General features: G+C 42.4%; 2 protein-coding genes across 2 annotated transcripts in view; one reads left to right on the forward strand and one right to left on the reverse strand.

The window, feature by feature from the left end:
* The window catches only part of NCAPD3 (non-SMC condensin II complex subunit D3), a 38,456-nt gene extending 21,453 nt beyond the window's left edge, over positions 1-17,003 (reverse strand). The window contains exons 1-14 of the mRNA XM_014463940.2: positions 16,123-17,003; positions 14,203-14,357; positions 12,846-13,008; positions 10,417-10,601; positions 9,405-9,572; positions 9,238-9,299; positions 8,962-9,046; positions 7,125-7,258; positions 5,791-5,863; positions 4,474-4,599; positions 4,086-4,338; positions 3,460-3,516; positions 3,106-3,192; positions 309-382 (exon numbers count right to left, since the gene is read on the reverse strand). Of these exons, the coding sequence (XP_014319426.1) occupies positions 309-382; positions 3,106-3,192; positions 3,460-3,516; positions 4,086-4,338; positions 4,474-4,599; positions 5,791-5,863; positions 7,125-7,258; positions 8,962-9,046; positions 9,238-9,299; positions 9,405-9,572; positions 10,417-10,601; positions 12,846-13,008; positions 14,203-14,357; positions 16,123-16,186 (1,686 nt within the window). The 5' untranslated portion in view covers positions 16,187-17,003. The remainder of the gene's footprint in view (positions 1-308; positions 383-3,105; positions 3,193-3,459; positions 3,517-4,085; positions 4,339-4,473; positions 4,600-5,790; positions 5,864-7,124; positions 7,259-8,961; positions 9,047-9,237; positions 9,300-9,404; positions 9,573-10,416; positions 10,602-12,845; positions 13,009-14,202; positions 14,358-16,122) is intronic.
* Positions 17,004-17,152: 149 nt separating this feature from the next.
* Positions 17,153-18,837, forward strand: part of VPS26B (VPS26, retromer complex component B) — a 22,179-nt gene continuing 20,494 nt past the window's right edge. The window contains exon 1 of the mRNA XM_006098302.3: positions 17,153-17,529. Coding sequence (XP_006098364.1) covers positions 17,307-17,529 — 223 coding nt within the window. The 5' untranslated portion in view covers positions 17,153-17,306. The remainder of the gene's footprint in view (positions 17,530-18,837) is intronic.

Here is an 18,837-nt window from a genome sequence, read left to right on the forward strand (position 1 = left end):
CCTTTAAAATATTCTCCTGCATTTCCGAGTGCTTAAAAAGAGAGCGCAATGCCGTTTCTGGTTTGGCTCAGTGGATAGAGCATCGGCCTGCAGACTGAAGGGTCCCAGGTTCAATTCCAGTCAAGGGCGCATGCCAGGGTTACGGGCTCCATCCCCAGTGGGGGGCATGCAGGAGGCAGCCGATCAATGATTCTCTCTCATCATTGATGTTTCAATCTCTCTCTCCCTCTCCCTTCCTCTCTGAAATCAATAAAAATTTATTTTTTTTAAAAAAGAGAGCGCATTAAAGAATGTCTGGAGAAACACACCTGGAGCGCAGACTTCCTCACGTTGATCTTCTCATCCCGGATTCTCTTTCTCAGCATGGCCATGACACACCTTTCTGCTGAGGAAACGCCCGTCATTAGAGTCTGAGAAAGACTATACAGATCTGACATCTCACACGCAATACCGACAAAATCTAAAAAACTGACTAATTCGCTTGTTTCAAATCAGAGTATGAGGTAGAAATAAAAACATCTCAAATAATTAGCTATTCACAATAATGAAAAAGGCAAAGTTCATGTAAAAAAAAAAAGGGCAAAAATTCTGGAATATTAAAAAATCAGTTTTAAATCCTGGCTCCTATGCCTAAAATTTTAAATAAATTATCTAGATCTTCTATTTTGTTTAACTACAAGTCGAAGTATCTAAACCATGAGTTTTTAAAAGACTAAATAAAATAAGATTACTAAATACCTGCAGCTTTAAAACTTTTCAATCCCAGGCCCCTTTGCACTATTAAAAATTAGTAAAGATTCCTAAGAGCTTTTTTTTTTTTTTTTTTTTTTTTTTAAATATGTTTTATTGATTTTTTACAGAGAGGAAGGGAGAGAGATAGAGAGTTAGAAACATCGATGAGAGAGAAACATCAATCAGCTGCCTCCTGCACATCTCCCACTGGGGATGTGCCCGCAACCCAGGTACATGCCCCTGACCAGAATCGAACCTGGGACCTTTCAGTCCGCAGGCCGACGCTCTATCCACTGAGCCAAACTGGTTTTGGCTCCTAAGAGCTTTTTTAAATGTGAATTACATGTTCACTCTAAATTAGACATGACACTATGAAGAGTATATATTTAAAATAAAAAATAACTATACTGCAAATATATATATATATATATATATATATATATATATATATATATCTAAAAAGAATGGCACTGTTTTTGCAAATTCTTTTAATGTCTGGCTTAATAAGAAGAGAGCTGATTCTCATCTCTCCTGCCTGCGACCTGTCACTTTCATGTCATGGCATCTCTGGAAAAACCTCAACTTATACTTGTGGGAAAATCAGAGCACAGAAGCGAACGATGTCTTGATATTATGAAAGCAGTTTTAACCTCAAGGATGTGTTGAAGCAGACTGAGAGACTCAAACACATTTTGAGAACTGCTGATCCCCAAGAAAACAAATAAAAAATGAACTAGAGAATGGAAAACAATAGAGGACATATACGAAATTAAAAAGTTCCTTGAAAAAGGTAACAAGATTAACAAACTTTTAGATAGAGTAAGAAAATAAGAGAGAAGATTCAGATAGCTAAAATCAGGAATGAATAAGGGAACATTATTACCTACTTTACAATAATAAAAAAATTGTAAAAGAATACTATGAACAATTTTATGTCAACAAATCAAGTAACCCAGGTGAAATGGACAAATTTCTACAATGATATAAAGTATGGAAACTGACTCAAGTAGAAATAGTCTGAATACACCCACAAGTACAGATATTGAATTAATAAAAAAGCTTCCCACATGTGCACAAAAGTCCAGGCATTACTGAAGAATCCTACCAAATGTGAAAACAAAAATGAACACCAGTTTATATGCACACATATCTGCCTCTCCCGTTGCTCCTTAAGAAATGAAACTTTATTTTCTTAAAGTCTGTATCTACAATGCCTAGCACAGACAGAAGGGACCATATAAAAGTTTTTAAAATAAACACATAAATCTAATTATGTAATTAATCCTTTACACACATTCCCTCTCTTTTCTCTCTCATCTATTTATCCATCTTTTAAAACCACTTCTCTAAACCTTACTTCTATAGACTCTGACAACAGCCCCCTGTGAAAGGTAGGGGAGGGTTAGGATCAGAACGTGCGTGACAGGAGTTGACTTCCATGTTTTAGGTCATGCAGCTATTTAGTAACAAAACTGTATAAGAATTCAGACTGCGTCTCATTTCCGATGGTGTTTAGTGTTTTCTCCACTATTTTATGATGTCATGTTACAGACGAAAAAGGAGCCCAAGACCTTACAGCCAGACAGAAACAGAATCCGAGTGGGCTCCAGGTCTACCCACTGCCTAGTACAGGTTTGTTTTCCCCTGAATCACATTGAGACTCACACCATCCCAGACTCAATACGTCAGGGAAAGTGATCAGGCACCACTTACGTTCAGAACCTTGTGTCGGAGTCCACGGAGGACCCCATAATCACTCTGTACGATATGTACGACCCACTGAAAAATGGCTCCTTCTGCTGGTGAAGGGAAATTATAATCTAAATTCCAAATTGCCTTTTTCAGTGGAAGCTGGGACTCACAGTTCCCTACTATGTATTAAAAGTAACCTCTGGGATGGCTGAGTCAAGAAGACATGGTAAACAAAGTAACAAGGAATGAAAAATGGGAACAAGACTGGGTCCCACAGTATTATTCACCTATTCCCCTTTTTTGTGACGACTTTTCTCCAAGCACGAATTTAATATCTACTGCACTTTCCCTAGTAACTGGTCCTTTTTTTGGTCAGTAATTCCAACAGTTCACAACAGTTGATTTAAATAAGAAAATACCTGCTAATATTCTCTTAAGTGTTAAAGAAAGATTGGTATTGGTGTTCGGTACATGTAGGTGGAATGTAGCTTATTCTTTATCTTAGAATTAAATATAGTCTAGTGCAAGGACATCAAGTAAAGATATAATAAAAGAGAAATTACTCCACTTTTAAGGAAAAGAGATGCTCCGATTCTTCAGGTGAATTAATCAGAAAAAATCCAAGGTTTTTAGACTCTACTTATGGTCATTACGCATTTGGTTGTGATAAAATCGACATACCCCTAGATCCAATTGTTTCACCGCTGCTGTCTGTATTGGTCACCCCTGAGTCTCCAGCGTTCAGTGTCTGCTTCTGACAGGAAAAAGCTTAAAAAGAATAAATTAGAAAAAGGGCTGTCACTAAGGTAAAAACTTATTACACTTTTAATAATGCAAGCGTGGCATATTACACATTTAAGTTACCACATCATTAATGAAGTGAATCTCAATTTCTTTGATGAAGGAAAAAAGTGCAATACGAAAATAGAAAAATATAGAGATAGAAAAAAACAACAAAACACATTTCAAAAATCCAGCTAGTCCTTTAAATAAAAAGGCAGTTATTCAATATTTGGAAATATATTGACCCATTACCTGATGAATTTCTCAGGAAAGTACCAGGATGGCTCTCTATTCCTAAAATGGTAGGACCTAAAAATAAGCAGAGAGATAAGAGGGGAAAAGCCAGAGTATCATAAACCCTAAGTAAATATTCACAGAGGAATCAAAATAAAAATAATTAGGCCTGAACAGAAGGCCAACTCTAAACTGCTAACAATTAATAATGTTCTCCTTGGGAACACATTTGAAATGGATATTAGCGCCCATACAGCCATACCCAACAATGCACAGCGATAGGGAAGGCAACCACCAGTCTCACCTCTAAAAAAGGCCTTTCAAATGCCTCAGGCCTGTCTAAAAAGTTATTCAACAATACAATATACTGAAATACGTTTATAAGAATGAAAGTGTACACCATATCAACTATTTTTGCCACAACAAAAAATGATTCCCCTGAAGTCCAATTTTTTTTTCTTTATTGATTAAGGTATTACATGTGTCCTTATCCCCCCCTTTGCCCCCCACCCCCCCACTCAGACTCTCACCACCCCTTCCCCCCCGTATCTGTGTCCATTGGTTAGGCTTATATGCATGCATACAAGTCCTTTGGTTGAAGTCTAATTTTTTGACAAGCGTAAGACCAATTCCATGTCACTTACTGTTAATCAGAAATTCCAGTATGCTCTCCGATGTGCTGTTAGCGGACAGCTCCAGGCAATGTGCGAAACTGGACAATGCCTTGCTGCGGACAGTCGGTGCCTTGTCTAAACAGCGGTCAAACATTATGTCCTGCACCAAGAACTTATGCTTTAAGAACTTCTGATGCTCCGAGGACAGTGTGTGATCCGCCTCTCTTTCCGGCAGTTCCAACAGAGCCAAGGCAACATCGAGAGTGAAAACCCGGTGTGGGATCTGGTAGAGCAAAATCATAAAAATCCCCATCACACAGTCATGAAAACCAAAGGATCCCGTATGCATTCAGATCTGGCTGTCATTAGAAGGCTGCACAACCAGAACCGAGATTTCATTGCAGATGTATTCTCTTACCTTGGAGCTTCGTGAGTATCTGTAAAGCCAGGCAATAAATGTAGCATATTCCCCGCAAGGAAGTTTGCTGAGCAGCTGTACCAGGGACTGAGCTGCGTAGGTCCGATACTCCGATTTATCTACCACCTGGAACACAAATGTTGACAAGCTGCTCACCTGGCAACTGAAACATGTTGTGATACAAGTGAAAAGTTAGTGGATGTAACTGTGACTAGTTCGGTGATCTTTAAGTGTTATAGAAATGACCAACACATTTTAGGTTTCAGACCCCCCCCCTTTTTTTTTAAATATATTTTATTGATTTTCTTACAGAGAGGAAGGGAGAGGGATAGAGAGTTAGAAACATCAATGAGAGAGAAACATCGATCAGCTGCCTCCTGCACACCCACCACTGGGAATGTGCCTGCAACCAAGGTACATGCCCCCGACCGGAATCGAACCTGGGACCTTTTGGTCCACAAGCCGATGCCCCATCTACTGAGCCAAACCAGTTAGGGTGGTTTCAGACCTCTTTAAAAACTAACCTGTAAGAAATCTGTTGGTCCTCTCCTCAGAAATACAAATTTAACACATGATTGCAGGGAGTTTATAAACCCCTAGAATCCATCAAGTTTAAGTTAAGAATCATAGTTATAACAACTTACGAGATAATCTCAGAAATGTGAACGTTAACTGGATATTTGGTGGCTTTAAAGTATTACTATGTATTTTATGATTATGTTCTTAAAGAATGCTTATTCTTTTTTTTTTTTAAATATATTTTATTGATTTTTTACAGAGAGGAAGGGAGATAGAGAGTTAGAAACATCGATCAGCTGCCTCCTGCACATCTCCTACTGGGGATGTGCCGCGACCCAGGTACATGCCCTTGACCAGAATCGAACCTGGGACCTTTCAGTCCGCAGGCCGATGCTCTATCCACTGAGCCAAACCGGTTTTGGCAAAGAATGCTTATTCTTTAGAGATACACAGAAATATTTATATATAAAAGAATATGATGGAATTTGTTTTAAAAAATCCAGTGTGCAGGAGTAATATCTTTTTGGGGTACAAGTGACACAAAATTGTTGAAGATAGGTGCTCATCATCCTAGTCTCTTCATTTCTTTATATATTTGAAAACTTCCAAAATTAAAAGGTTTTTTTATTCCCAAAAGGACACTGTCTAGGAGAACAGCTAGTGAATCTATTAAATAAAACTATGTTTAGTAATGACACAGACTCATTCCCAAGCACAAACACACACAACACACACATTTAACTTCATACCTATTAAATATTTAAAAATGATTCTTATTGTTACGAAAGCCACTGGTACCTTGGCACAGATGTGCTGGAGTAAGATACGAAGAACTGGGAATATACTTTCCTTTAGTTCATCCACAAGTGAGCTATGAAAAAAAAAAGCACATCCTCTGTTTATAATATACCTATAATTACAATGAAACAGTCATTTTCCTTGACTCTCCCAAAACCCACTAATCCTATGTGTTAGAAATCCTCAATCTGTTTGTTTCGGTGAATAAAGAGTAAAGACATCAAGTGCCACAGCAGAAACCCATCCCCTACTCTCAGGCCTGGTTGTAGAGAGTTGCTGCCAAGTAGACAGCGGCAGTCAGGGAGGAGCAAATGTGCAATCTCCATAGGACTAATTGCACTACTTAGTACATTTCCTATTAAGATTCTCAACGACATGATTTTGGGATAAACAGACTAAGAGACAGTACCACCTCGTGGTAGCTCATTGAAACGCTACTTCAATGCCTTTGTAATAGCACCTCTCTAAACTTTAACCCAAGAAGAAATTACTATAATGCCCAGGTTGGACCCATTTTTAGTGGCAAGTTCTGCATCATGAGCTCTGACGGAAAAGCCAAAGTGAGGGTTTCCACTTACAACGTTTTATTTATTTAATGACAGTCTATATATTCCACCATCCTCAAATCGTCAAGTACATTATGTACCGTGAATGTACACACTCTCAGGCGCATACTGACCACTTCTTTCCACCACCAAATATTCAATATGGGAGGGGGTTAAAAAGCCAATGACAGCAAATAGGTCTTTCCCAATAATGCTAAAACAAAAAAACTTTTTAGGTGAAGCTAAGTGTCTCGTGAGGGAAAAATGAGTCTATCGATTATTGCTAAAGAAGGAAAAACCAACTAACTCCTTTAATCAAGAAAGTATTTTCTGTAGGGGAAGGGAATAGAAAAGTGGAAAGAAACGGGGAAAGTGGTAAGGAAAAAACGGGAAGAGGCCTGGAGAAGTGGGAAACAGAAAAAGGACAGGAGGCGGCAGACTTGTAGGAGTGGTCAATACGGAAGCAGACGATGGAGAGCAGAGGAGAAGCCACTGTCTTCACCCAGAGGCTGACCTCACAGCTGGGACAATCCAGCTGGAGCTGGTGCTGGCTGGTGAACGGGATTCCTTATCCCTTCAACAAGGCCCGAAGGCAGGGGTTACCACAGTGACCCCGACCACATCAACTAGGTGAGCTACAAGGTGCTTTATTTTGGCCCCGCAAACCACAAACAGGCCAGAAATGTATTGGTTCCCACAGGTGTCAGAAATCTTGGTTCGTACAGGCCCCAGAAGATGAAGGGAAAGTGATAAAGAGGAGAGAGTAACAACCCCAGCTGTGTGCGTCACCTGATAAACTGGACTGCCTGGTTTCTGCTGCTGATGACTGATGACGTGATCGCAAGGGGGGCATGATGGGACCCTTCACCCACTTCTAACATTAATATGACATTTAGCATTTGATGGAAAACACAACCGATGACCTAGAAGAGAAAAGAAAGTTCAATTTAAGGCCTAACAGAGAATCCCTGAAGATCACAGACAACAATTTGCAGCATCTAAAGATTCGTCAACTTGAGACATGGTTTTGGGCTGACCATTAGGAATGTATTTCTTAAATTATTACCAATAAATGTACAATGGAAACAGTGTGAGAACACTGCTTGCAGATAGTGATAGGAATATCATCTAGTTTCTCTCTGCATGCTCTTTCTAGATGGCAAAGGATGCTGCTGCTGATCCCGTTATAGCAAGGGGGAAAAGGAAAAATTCACACTGTGTTTTACCTGAAGTTTACAAAGGACCTTCCCATGTATCATCTCATATAATTTACTCAGGTAATTCATTCATTCCTCCAGTAAATAAAATTTACTAAAAACCAAACATGTACTGGGTATGGCATTAAGCACATTCATGTATATTACTAGATTTTACCACATTTAATCTTAAACCTCACAACTCCATGAGGTAAGCAAGGCATTTCCACTTTATATATGTTATTGTTTCTAGTCTATAATAATAAAACAGACTCCAAAGGCAAGCTGTCCAAAGTCAAGTAATTAAAGGCCTGGCTAAAACCAAAGTTGTCCAACATCAAGTCAGTTCTTCCACAGTTAAAAATCCCTGCATCTGTGGACCTAAAAGGATAGATTTTTCCACCCATTCTATTTTTTAAATGTTAAAAGGGGCATGGAAAGTAAAAGTATTACTGTGAATTCTATACATAGAAATAATAATAATATAATAAATTAAAAAATATGGAATGTATTTTAAATAACAGGCATTGTGTTCAGCATTTGGCAGGCATTCTTTCATTTAACCCTCCTGACAAATCTGTGAGGTAGGTAAGCCTTTTATTCCTTTTTAGTCCAGATGAGGAAACTGAGGCTTTCACAAGGTTGAATAGCTTACACAAGGACACACAGAGAGTAAGTAGTAGAGCCAGAACCTGAACACAGATGCGCATTACCCCGAGTACCCCAAACCTTCTTAACCGTCACGTTACTGCCCCTGGAAATTATTAAGTGAATCACAGACACCAAAAGCCACATGACCTTGGCCTATCACATTTTTTACAAAACCTTATTTTATTAATGACATCTATACCTGGATTCCACCATCCTCTTGATTGACCCCAACTCAAATGTTTAGAGTAGTGATACTGTTAGGGTGACTTGGCGGGGGGCGGGGAATGGAGAAAGCAAAATCCACATATGAATGCTAACAGGAATGAAAACCAGTAATATTTCTGTAAAATTACCAACTAGAATAATACAAATATTAATAAAATTACCGAAGCACACATGAATTGCCAAGGGAAACTACAAAATTCTGACTGTCTATTCTTTTCTTTAGAACAATTTGGTGAATGTTTCTATAAAAGTAATGTTCTCTTTGGCAGCTTATCTGTTCTTCTTACCTAATTCACACTGGAACCATTTTTATATATGAAACCAGATAATAATTTGCTTGGCCACCAAGTATTTGGATATAAGGTTTGTTACAAAGAGCAGACAACAATAGAAATGGTTATACTTCCTATTATACAGAAGATATATAGTAAGGTCATGGAAATAACCTGGTAAGTTGAAATGCCATTACATCAAATGCTTCTAATGTTTTTCCATTACACGATTTGCATGCTTCAATTTAACCAATAACCAACTTAGATCCTTGTCTCTTTTACCTTTTCTCCTCCATGAATTGGGGAACATAGCAAATACAATCCATGATAGGCCAGTTCTGGTATGTACTTCGCTTGGTTAAGGTCGCTAAAGAAAAAAGGGCAAAGATTAGTTCATGGATATGATTTTACTTAAAATATTGCCTTATTTAATAAGCCATATTTAAATGAATAAATTTTACCTATGTGCCACTTAGAATAAAATGACATTCATACTTCACCTAGAGCAAAAGTTATCATACTGTTTAAACTTTAACGCTGGGAGATTTAATGGCTCACCTGGCTTGTGCAACATGAAATTCATGAAGAACTGGCTCAAAATTAGTTAATGCCACAAAGACCTAGAAAACAGATACCAAGAAGCAGCCTGATTTTTCTTACTCATGAAGTATTACCCTCATCTGTGCCCCTGAGGTTGCCCCAAGTTTCCTGGAATTTTCACTCACCTCGATACAATTCTGTACACACTGTGGCTTTTCTTTCAGGGAAAACTTGGACAGAAGCCTTAAAAAATTCGTTAAAAGATGAAAGACGGCTTTTCGAATTTGACAAAGGTCCCAGGCAGAAAAACTGATGTCTTCTTCATCTTCTTGTTCTTCTACAATTTCATCCATCTAGATTATGAAGAAATATACAGCTGACTGTAAAATAAGGCCTAACACTGTCCCCCTGGTTTTCAATGTACTCAAATCAAATCCAGTGGAACGCCAGGGGGTTGCTGAGGTGACCAGGTCCCCTGACTGCTCTAGGTCTCCAGGCTCACAATGGCGCCTCACTGGATTAGATGACTGTGACAATACTTTCTAGTTCTATAGTTTTGTGTCAATGAGGATTCTTATGTGTCTTAAAAGTTTTCATTTTCGCCCTGACTGGTTTGGCTCAGTGGATAGAGCGTCAGCCTGTGGACTCAAGGGTTCCAGGTTTGATTCCCGTCGAGGGCATGTGCCTTGGTTGCAGGCACATCCCCAGTGGGGAGTGTGAAGGAGGCAGCTGATCGGTGTTTCTCTCTCATCGATGTTTCTAACTCTCTATCCCTCTCCCTTCCTCTCTGTAAAAAATTAATAAAATATATTTTTAAAAAAAGTTTTCATTTCCACATCAATGAACCTTTACCATCCTACCTAGTCATACAAGAATTTGGAATTAATGCTATTCTTCTATATTCTTATAGATCTGAGTCCTCAGGATACTTCACTACCCTCTCTAATGACAATGACATAATGTGGCAAATATACCTGTTAGCAAGTTCTCAAGCACAGCTGGGTACAAGGCTGGGGAGAGATGATAGGGAGGTTGGAAAGCTGGCCAAATAGAAATGCAACTTGGTCCTATTGGAGAGCTGATGATACCTTTAAGACCATTTGATTATAATCATTATGCCTGAAACCATATGTTAATATAAAGTTAATTCTTAAATCGTGTGTTGATGAAGATATGCTTTATTATTCCTCTTCTTACCTCAATATCCTCTTTCCTGGGTGGCTTTCCTCTCTTCCTATGCCCTCTTGGATTAGTCTGAGAGTTCTTCGGATGTTCTTTCCTTCTTTTCCGACTCAAGTTAGATTCCTGAGGCCAACTCTTCTTTACAATCTGTATACATTTGTCAAACATCACTGGGTGGAATATTTGATTGGCTACACTGCCTATTCATAAAGAATAAAGAGTAAGCAGGTTAGATTTCATTGTCTTCAAATATGTCTGTAACAACAGATACAAATGTCAAAAGCAAAAATGGGATTTGCACTAACTTTGAATAACAATGACACTTTTGCAAAAAAAGTACCATTCAACTTTAGCCATAAGTTAGCAAAAGTGCTGATCAGAAATAAATAACAAGATTTCTATCTGTATTTAGCCACGAGGGAGTAACTGGTTTTATTCCTGTCTTCCTAACTGTGAACTATAAAACTAGACCAAAAAATGTTAAAATAATCATTTTAAGACATGGAGCAAGACACAGCATAGAAATAAAATTCCTGAGATAAGGAAAACAAATGGAGTAAACCCTAAAATTGCCCCCGTTTTTGTATTTTGAGGCAATTTCTGGACAGCAGCAGAAAAACAGTGAATCCAGGCACATTATTATGGTCTTACTAAGTGAGACTACAGAAAGGCAGAGGCAGCTGGGATTTATGGGACAGAATAATGGAGAAGAGGAAGCTACATAGAAAAAGAGCTCCGGCAATCTGCACAGGGCTGATTACAAGCTATGCATGCAGGGGTAAACTGTAAATAGTGAGCAAACAACCATTTCCAAGGAAGTCAGAAGAGGAATAATTTTCAGAGCTCACAAAAGGCTGATACACCTTTGAGCCTGGCCAGCACAATAGAGACACCTTGTTAATCCCAATAGAGACCTTGGCAAGCCACACACCTAAAAACAAGGCTACATCAGCTCTAGAGTAAAAGCTACTTTAAAATCTGCACTAAAGCAAGTTGCAAAAGGATCAAGTGAGTCCACCAATAACTGATATTAAAACATACTTAAATACTATTATCCAATCGCACACTAATTTAAGTCCTACTCTGCAGGGATTTTGCAGATGTAATTTAAGTCCCAAATCATAGACCTTACGAGAGGAAAACCCTCCTGATAGGCCTGATCTAATCCATTGAGCTCTTTAAACCCGACTGTGGAAGTCAGAGACAGGACTGGAAATCAAAATGAGAGAAGGATTCAACCTACGTAGAGTCTCCATTGCTGGAGGGGCCACGTGGCAAGCAGAGTGGGTGTCCTCTAGGAGCTGAGAGCTCCCTGGCTAACAGGCAGCAAGAAAGGGGCCCTCGGTCCTACAACCACAAAGAAACAAGTTCTTCCAACAACTGAGTTCAGAAGAAGACACTGAGCCCCAGAGGAGCACCTGCTGGGGCTGACACCTCCATATCAGTCGGTGTGACGCCAGCAGAGTCCAGCAGCATTGTGCCTGGACTTTCAGAAACTGAGATAATAAAGTTATGTATGGCAAATGGCTCAGTTTGTGCTAATTTGTCACAAAGCAATAAAACTTAGAAAAATGAAAAAACAAACAAACAAAAAATAAAAAAAAATACAAATTAGCACTCAAGGCTTTATCCTTTAATCAATTTTTCAAATCATAGAGAATAAATCCTTAACATTTATTGCAAATGCACTTATGTAAACAATGACGAGGGCTAAAGCTGACCAATGCTGTGATTTTCTTCATTATATAACCTTTCGGTTCTCTGGCTACATCCCCCTCTGCGTTCAGCCCTCTTTTGCTCTGAGTTACGACAGGGAGGAGGAACAGCCACCTCAGTGTTCTGACAATAAAGGAAGTGGAACAAGCTCATAATTCGATTCCTTTCCTGGGCTTTCCTCCTCAAGCATTACTAGCTACTCTTCTCGTGCTTTCTTAGTTAGAATGGTGTAAACCTGCTTTTCCACAGCACATAGGAGAGATATAACACAAAGATGCCCGCAGCAGTTTTTCTCAGTGTGGACAGGGAGTCGGGGGAAATAACAGAATTTTATACGAGGTGGGGCTGGGTGGAGTGGAGGCCCTGTAGTCTGGAAACATTTCCCCCTCCAGCCTTAGCTCTCTCGGATTATTCCTATCAGGTTATCGACATGGCATAATATTGGTCAGAGCATCATCCATTACACCCAAAAGTGGCAGGTTCGATTCCCAGTCAGGGCACATGCCCAGCTTGTGGGTTTGATCCCCGATTGGGGCGAGTATAAGAGGCAATCAATCGATGTTTCTCTCTCACATCAATGTTTTTCTCTCTCTCCCTTCCTCTCTGTCTCAAATAAATAAATACATATCCTCATGTGTGGATTAACAAAAATTTTTTTTAAGAGCTCAAAACAATGTAGAAAAACTTTAAATGACAAAAGGTATGTCCTATCATGTCAAATTACGTACCTGGTACTTCTAGTAGCAGAAAATAAAGACCAGCGGCATGAAGGCCATATTCTCGATACTGCACACCGACGTTTTTCTTATGGACTGTTTGAACAAAGTGATAGAATAAAGCCACCAGCGCACGGTGAGAAATATTGTTCTCAGCAAAGAAGGTCCAAAAGATCTGGGGGGAGGAGAAAATCACAAAAGCCAATAATTACAGAAACGTAAAAATCTCCTATTATTTGATTTTAATAACCACTTAGTGCCTTAATAGAGGGGAATAGACCAGTCTGGCTCCTAATGATAAACATGTGCCATCTTCAAAGGACTAAAACAAAAAATTAAAAATGCATTATTGAAAATTACAAAGATAAATAAGTATATGAGATTTAAATAATTAAACTTAAAAAAAAGTTTGCTAGGTTTGAAGCATATAAATTTCTAAAATTATTACAGTTAAAACTAAGACTTTTCAGACAACCTATAGTAGTGATTACTCAGACAACTTACCCCTTGTACCCAAATTCATCAATCATTCTAATTCATCAATGTACATTTAAATTGAAATAAATTGCTCTGATTTCCTCAGCTAGGAATTAGAAGATGAATTTGGGTACATTTTGTTCTGGCACCTAGCCCTTCAGTTTTCTGAAAAGCAATCAATGAGCTAAATACTAATAAACACACTAGGTAGAACTCAATATTTAAAGGAACTCTCAGAAAAAATGAAATAAAAATAAAGGAACTCTCCTTTCCAACTGGATTAAATTAACTACTCCATTTATAATATCAGATTTTCTTCAAGTGAAGGCATACTGAAATTGTTATTGCATTTTCCTTGGCCTTCGTTTTATATTTGGTTTAGTCTGTCCTGGGCAAACTACGGCCCGCGGGCCGGATCCGGCCCCTTTGAAATGAATAAAACTAAAAAAAAAAAGACCGTAGCCCTGGCCGGGTAGCTCAGCTGATTAGAGCATCGTCCTGGTACGCCAAGGTTGTGTGTTCGATCTCCACTCAAGAATCAACCAATGAATGTATACATAGTGGACCAACAAATCAATGTCTCTCCTCTCTCTCTCTCTCTCTCTCTCTCTCTCTACCACTTCCTTTCTCTCTCAAAAATCAGTAAATAAAAAGAAAAAAAATTTTTTTAAAGTCATGACTTGAAAAAATATCACAGATTAATACCTGAACCTTCTGGAAAAAAGCTATTAGGATAGTCCAGTAAATGATTCACATTCCTTATGCTACTCCTCTGATATTCCTTATGAACTGTTCACTAAAAAGATGATAATAATGACTTTTAATAGTCTACTTCTAATACCTAAAGGTGGCTAGCTTGATTTTCCTTTCTTTCCTTTTTTTAAATTTTTACCTCTGTAGATCCATGTTCTTCCGTAGCAAAGCGTAAAAGACTTTCGTGGAGTTTTGTGAATGCATCCAATCCAGTCTCGATAATTTCTGCTTCTATGCTGGGATCCAAAGGCTCAGTCTCCGTGAAGTCCAGTTCCCACACTGTTTCCACCCATTCTGGTAGGAAAATGCAATTAAACCAGTAAGTGCTCTACAGCAAGTAAGAAACCTATCATTTTTGGACTCTAGGGAGATTCAAGAAGAGAAAAGTTTATTAGGCACAACTCACCTTTAATTATACAATCATATAAGCATAGTTAAAGGAGAGCAGAAAAAGTGAAGAAAATCTTTTTTTTTTTTAATTATAACTGACATCTGGTTATTAGGTTGGTTATCTTCTAAAAATATCAAGGAGAAAAATGCTTTTTACATAAAACGGTCAGGGGGAATGAAACTTCAAAACACTTCAAGATCCAGCTTTCCCACACATTCAACCTGGAGAAGAAAGAAGTTAATCAAAGAGGGCTCCAGATGCCCCTTTGTGAAAACCTTATAACTATGTTAATAAGCCCAAATAAAATTCTTTATTGGGCCCTTGGAGGATAACTAGCATGTTAAAAAAAAAGATACAATTTCCCCAAGAAGTTTAAACTAGAGGAGGCAAGCCAGATCCACACTCAGAGAAATATTCAGTGATTTCAAAACACACTGACAGAGGTGGGGTCCCTCGGCCTGGCCAGCGATGGGGGCTGATGCGGAGGCGGGAGTCAGGGGCCCAGCCCGCCAGGGGGAGGGACAGAGGGAGGTTGGCTGTGGGAGCACACTGACCACCAGGGGGCAGCTCCTGTGTTGAGTGTCTGCCCCCTGGTGGTCAGTGCACGTCATAGCAACCGGTCGACCAGTGGTTCGGTATCTCAGGCTTTTATATATATATAGATTGCACACCTGTATTTCTGACCTCATTTCTGGATCACAGCTACCAAGTAGTTATTACTATTTTATTTTATTTATTTATTTTATTTTATTTTATTTTATTTTATTTTATGTTTTACAATGGATGAGTGTTAAAACAGGAACAGACATGTAAAATACTAGAAAGCACAACAGAAACTATTCCTGGAAGATGGGGAGGGGAGGAGGTGAGAAGGATGATTCTTCTTTATTTGGACCTAAACATGGACGTTTACCAGGAAAAGAAAAGCAGAGAAGAGCATCCCAGGCAGAGAGAACTGCAGAACAGCACACAGGGGAAGAAAGTAGAGCCTGATTGAAAATGAACAAAATAGCTCCGGCGCAGAGATGAAATGTGAAGGGTGAGAGTTATTAGTTGTTGTTTTTTGTTTTTTTTTTTGAGCAGGACGAGGTACTAACTAACCTTCACAAACCCCTAGGAGGTAGAGATGACGTCCCCATTTGACAGATGGGGAAACCACGGCTCAGCAAGGTTAAGCAACTTGCTGGGCGGATGCTAAGCAGTGGAGCCAAGAGACCAAGCCCAGTTACCTCTGACTCCAAAGATTCCATGACTGGGAAAGACTGCGGGGAAGAGTGAAGGCTCTCCTATGGCAGGCCCGGGATTCGGTCATTTATTAAGGAAACCAGGGGAAACATGAAAGGTGGAAAGACCTGACAGGTCACATTTGAGTCTTCCAAGGGGGTCCTAGCGTGCAGATTTGCAGAATAAGAAGGGGAAGGCCGAGAAAACAGATGCAAAAGAACTAAGCGATATCCAGCAACATAATCTCTTTATTATTACTTTTTTTTATGCGTAATTCTATTTTAGCTCTGTTCTAAACCCGGCTCGCCAAGAGTGCAGATCTGCAGGGCCCAGACCTTGCAGAGCCAAACGCCCCACCTCCACCCCAGGCCTAGGCGGGAGAGCATCACGGGCGCCGAACACCACCGCCCTGCCTCCCCGATTCTCGAGGCCTCGTCTCCTCACCTAGGCTGAGATCCAGCGGGCACCAGGGCTGCAGGCCGCTCCCGAGGCCCGGCAGCGCCACCATGATCACCCGGAAACCCGCTCGCCGGCTCCGTGGTCAACTTTCAAAGCTCGCTCCCGCGCGCGCCCCGAGCCGCCCCCGCAGACCAGTCACAACACGAAGAACTTCCCACCGACCAATCATCGCGCCCCGTCGGGCTCATGACACTAGCCAATCAGCAGGGCATTCTGCCGCATGCGCAGCGGAAGGGGCGGGCCGAGGAAGGAGACCAAGCTGAGGTTCCGCGAAGGGATTTTTTTCGTTTTTTCCTTTAAAGTTAGGGGTTAAGAAATAAGTTAAATTCGAATAGCGCCCGTCCCGCCTCGTTTTTCTTCAATGGGAGGGCACTTTAAAGGGGATTTGAGACAAGAGACTTCCTACAGTGATTGTCACCTTTGCCCCCTGTCAAGTGACATTTCGCGTGAGTGTCAAAGGGCTTCCTTTACCCCGTCAAACAGCAGTCGAACGTTGTTACGTATCCAGATGTGGACGGCAGACTAACGTTTGCCGAACGAAAACAGTAGAGGAAAAGCAGGGAAATGAAGCCTTGCGAGAGGACATCTGCAGGTCTCTTAATTTCACGGGATGTGTGGGCCCGAATTCTGGAAAGAGGCCGTAGCCACCATGTCAACTAAGGGAAAGGCCAGCGCCTTCGCCCACTGCGCATGCGCAGTGAGCACCCAGCCTGGCTGCCCGGTGACAAGGGCTACAGAGGCAGAGGCGTGCGCCTGCGCGCGGGGTCTCCGGAGCCTCCCGCTGAAGGCCGCCTCCTCCTCCCCGCCCCCCGCCGCGATCTCCGGAGCTGCTCGGGCATCGCAGCGCAGGAGCTGGGAGGTTCGCTCCGCCGCCCCGAGCCCCGAGCCGCAGGACCGGTGGCGGCAGCGACGGGTAGCCCCGGGGCTCTGCACCGCCCCCGTAGAGTGGGGTGACCGCCTTCGCCCTCGCATCTCCGCGCCGGGCCCGCTCGGGGACTGGCGGGCCGCGGCGCCTCTGCGCTCTGGGCGCGCAACCGGCCCTGCCCTGCCCTCCGGGTGTAGCGGGCCGTCGTGCCGCGCCCCCCGCCCGGCCGCGCACGTCCAGCCCGCTGGCCTTCCCTTAGGACAGCCCGGCCCCGGAGAGCCCGGCGCGCCCGGCCGGCGGCGAGATGAGCTTCTTCGGCTTCGGGCAGAGCGTGGAGGTGGAGATCGTGCTCAACGATGCGGAGAGTAGGAAGCGGGCCGAGCACAAGACGGAGGACGGGAAGAAGGAGAAATATTTCCTCTTCTACGACGGCGAGACGGTCTCCGGGAAGGTGAGCCTCGCGCTCAAGCACCCCAACAAGCGGCTGGAGCACCAGGGCATCAAGATCGAGTTCATCGGGCAGATCGGTGAGTCGGCGCCCGGGGCCTCCCTCCCCCACCCCCACGTCCTCGCGCCGCGCCTGGCGCCCACTCGGGGCGGGACCCCGGGCCGCTCCGGCGAGGCCTGCGGTCCCCACGCGTGCCCCTGCGGTCTGAGACCCGCCCGCCCGTGGCCGCCGCCGCGTTACCGTTTTCCCTGCCCAAAGGGACAGCGCGCCACGAGGCGTGGCGGTGCCCAGGGCCGCGGGCGCGACCCCGCTGTGCCCCTTGGTGGCGGGCACCCAGAATGTCCAGGTGTCCCATCCCATCCACATGCCGCTCAGATGACACAGACCCACCAAAACCTCAACAAAACCCTCCGGGATTTCGGAGCGAGAGGCCCAGCCTTTAGCCTGCAGGTGGTGGGCTTGTTAGCGGGAGCCTTGCCTTCCTCTGGACCCCGAGTTTGGCTGGTCTGTGGCTCAGTTGCAGTCTCACCCGCCCCCTTGTCACTTCTAGGTGTGATGTGGGCGACATGGCTTGCCAGGGTCTCCTCTCTCACCTTATCTCTGAACTTCCTGTCTTGTACGCGTTTTGAGGGAGAAACCCTGCAGCCTTCCGATCCAGCGTTTCTGTCCACCTAAGCCTGAATTTCTAAGCCTTCTGGATTAGAGGGTTCGTTTCCCGGCGACTCGTTTTTTCCTTAAAGACAAAGAAATGATGCTCCAAAGACTAAACGTGAAGTGGTCAAAATCGCTCAGTGCTCCAACAGTCTTTAATCATGATCATTAATAACTGGCTTTGGACCATAACCACTGCCAGAAGGTTTTGGAAGCTGCCAGTCAAGATGCAATTGTCTCCAGTGCTAAGGCTCTTTGGAGTTTTCCTGTTTATGAAAACTCCCATGCACTTCTGGAAGTAAATTGTTGTTTTTTTTGGTCATAGGTCAGGAGCTGATGCCACAGTGAACACCCCCGTGTGGGTTGAAAACCTCTGGCAGAGAATTCATGCCTTATACCACATGCTGCATGTTTAACGCTGTTTTTAGGCACTTCCTGGGAAAGCTTGTTAGGTGCTCTCTCAGGTCCTCAGAGTACAGCGAAGAAATCTGTTTTCCTCTTTTACAAAGGCCAGAAGCACTGGCCCCGGGTGGGAGGGGCCTGGGGAAGGGGAGTTCCTGCGCAGGTCTCTGCAGGCAGTGCTCAGCCCGAACTGTTTACCTCTGGCATTTCAGAGAATGAAATCAGGTGGAAGACCAGCTGATCCCGCAGCGACATCTGTCCTTACGTCCAATCAGAATTGAGCGTGGCCTTTCGTGTATCGGAAATACGTCTAGAGGAATGAGCTTCATGCCCG

Source organism: Myotis lucifugus, unplaced genomic scaffold (genome assembly GCF_000147115.1).
Source record: "Myotis lucifugus unplaced genomic scaffold, Myoluc2.0 scaffold_229, whole genome shotgun sequence".
Taxonomy (NCBI): Eukaryota; Metazoa; Chordata; class Mammalia; order Chiroptera; family Vespertilionidae; genus Myotis; species Myotis lucifugus.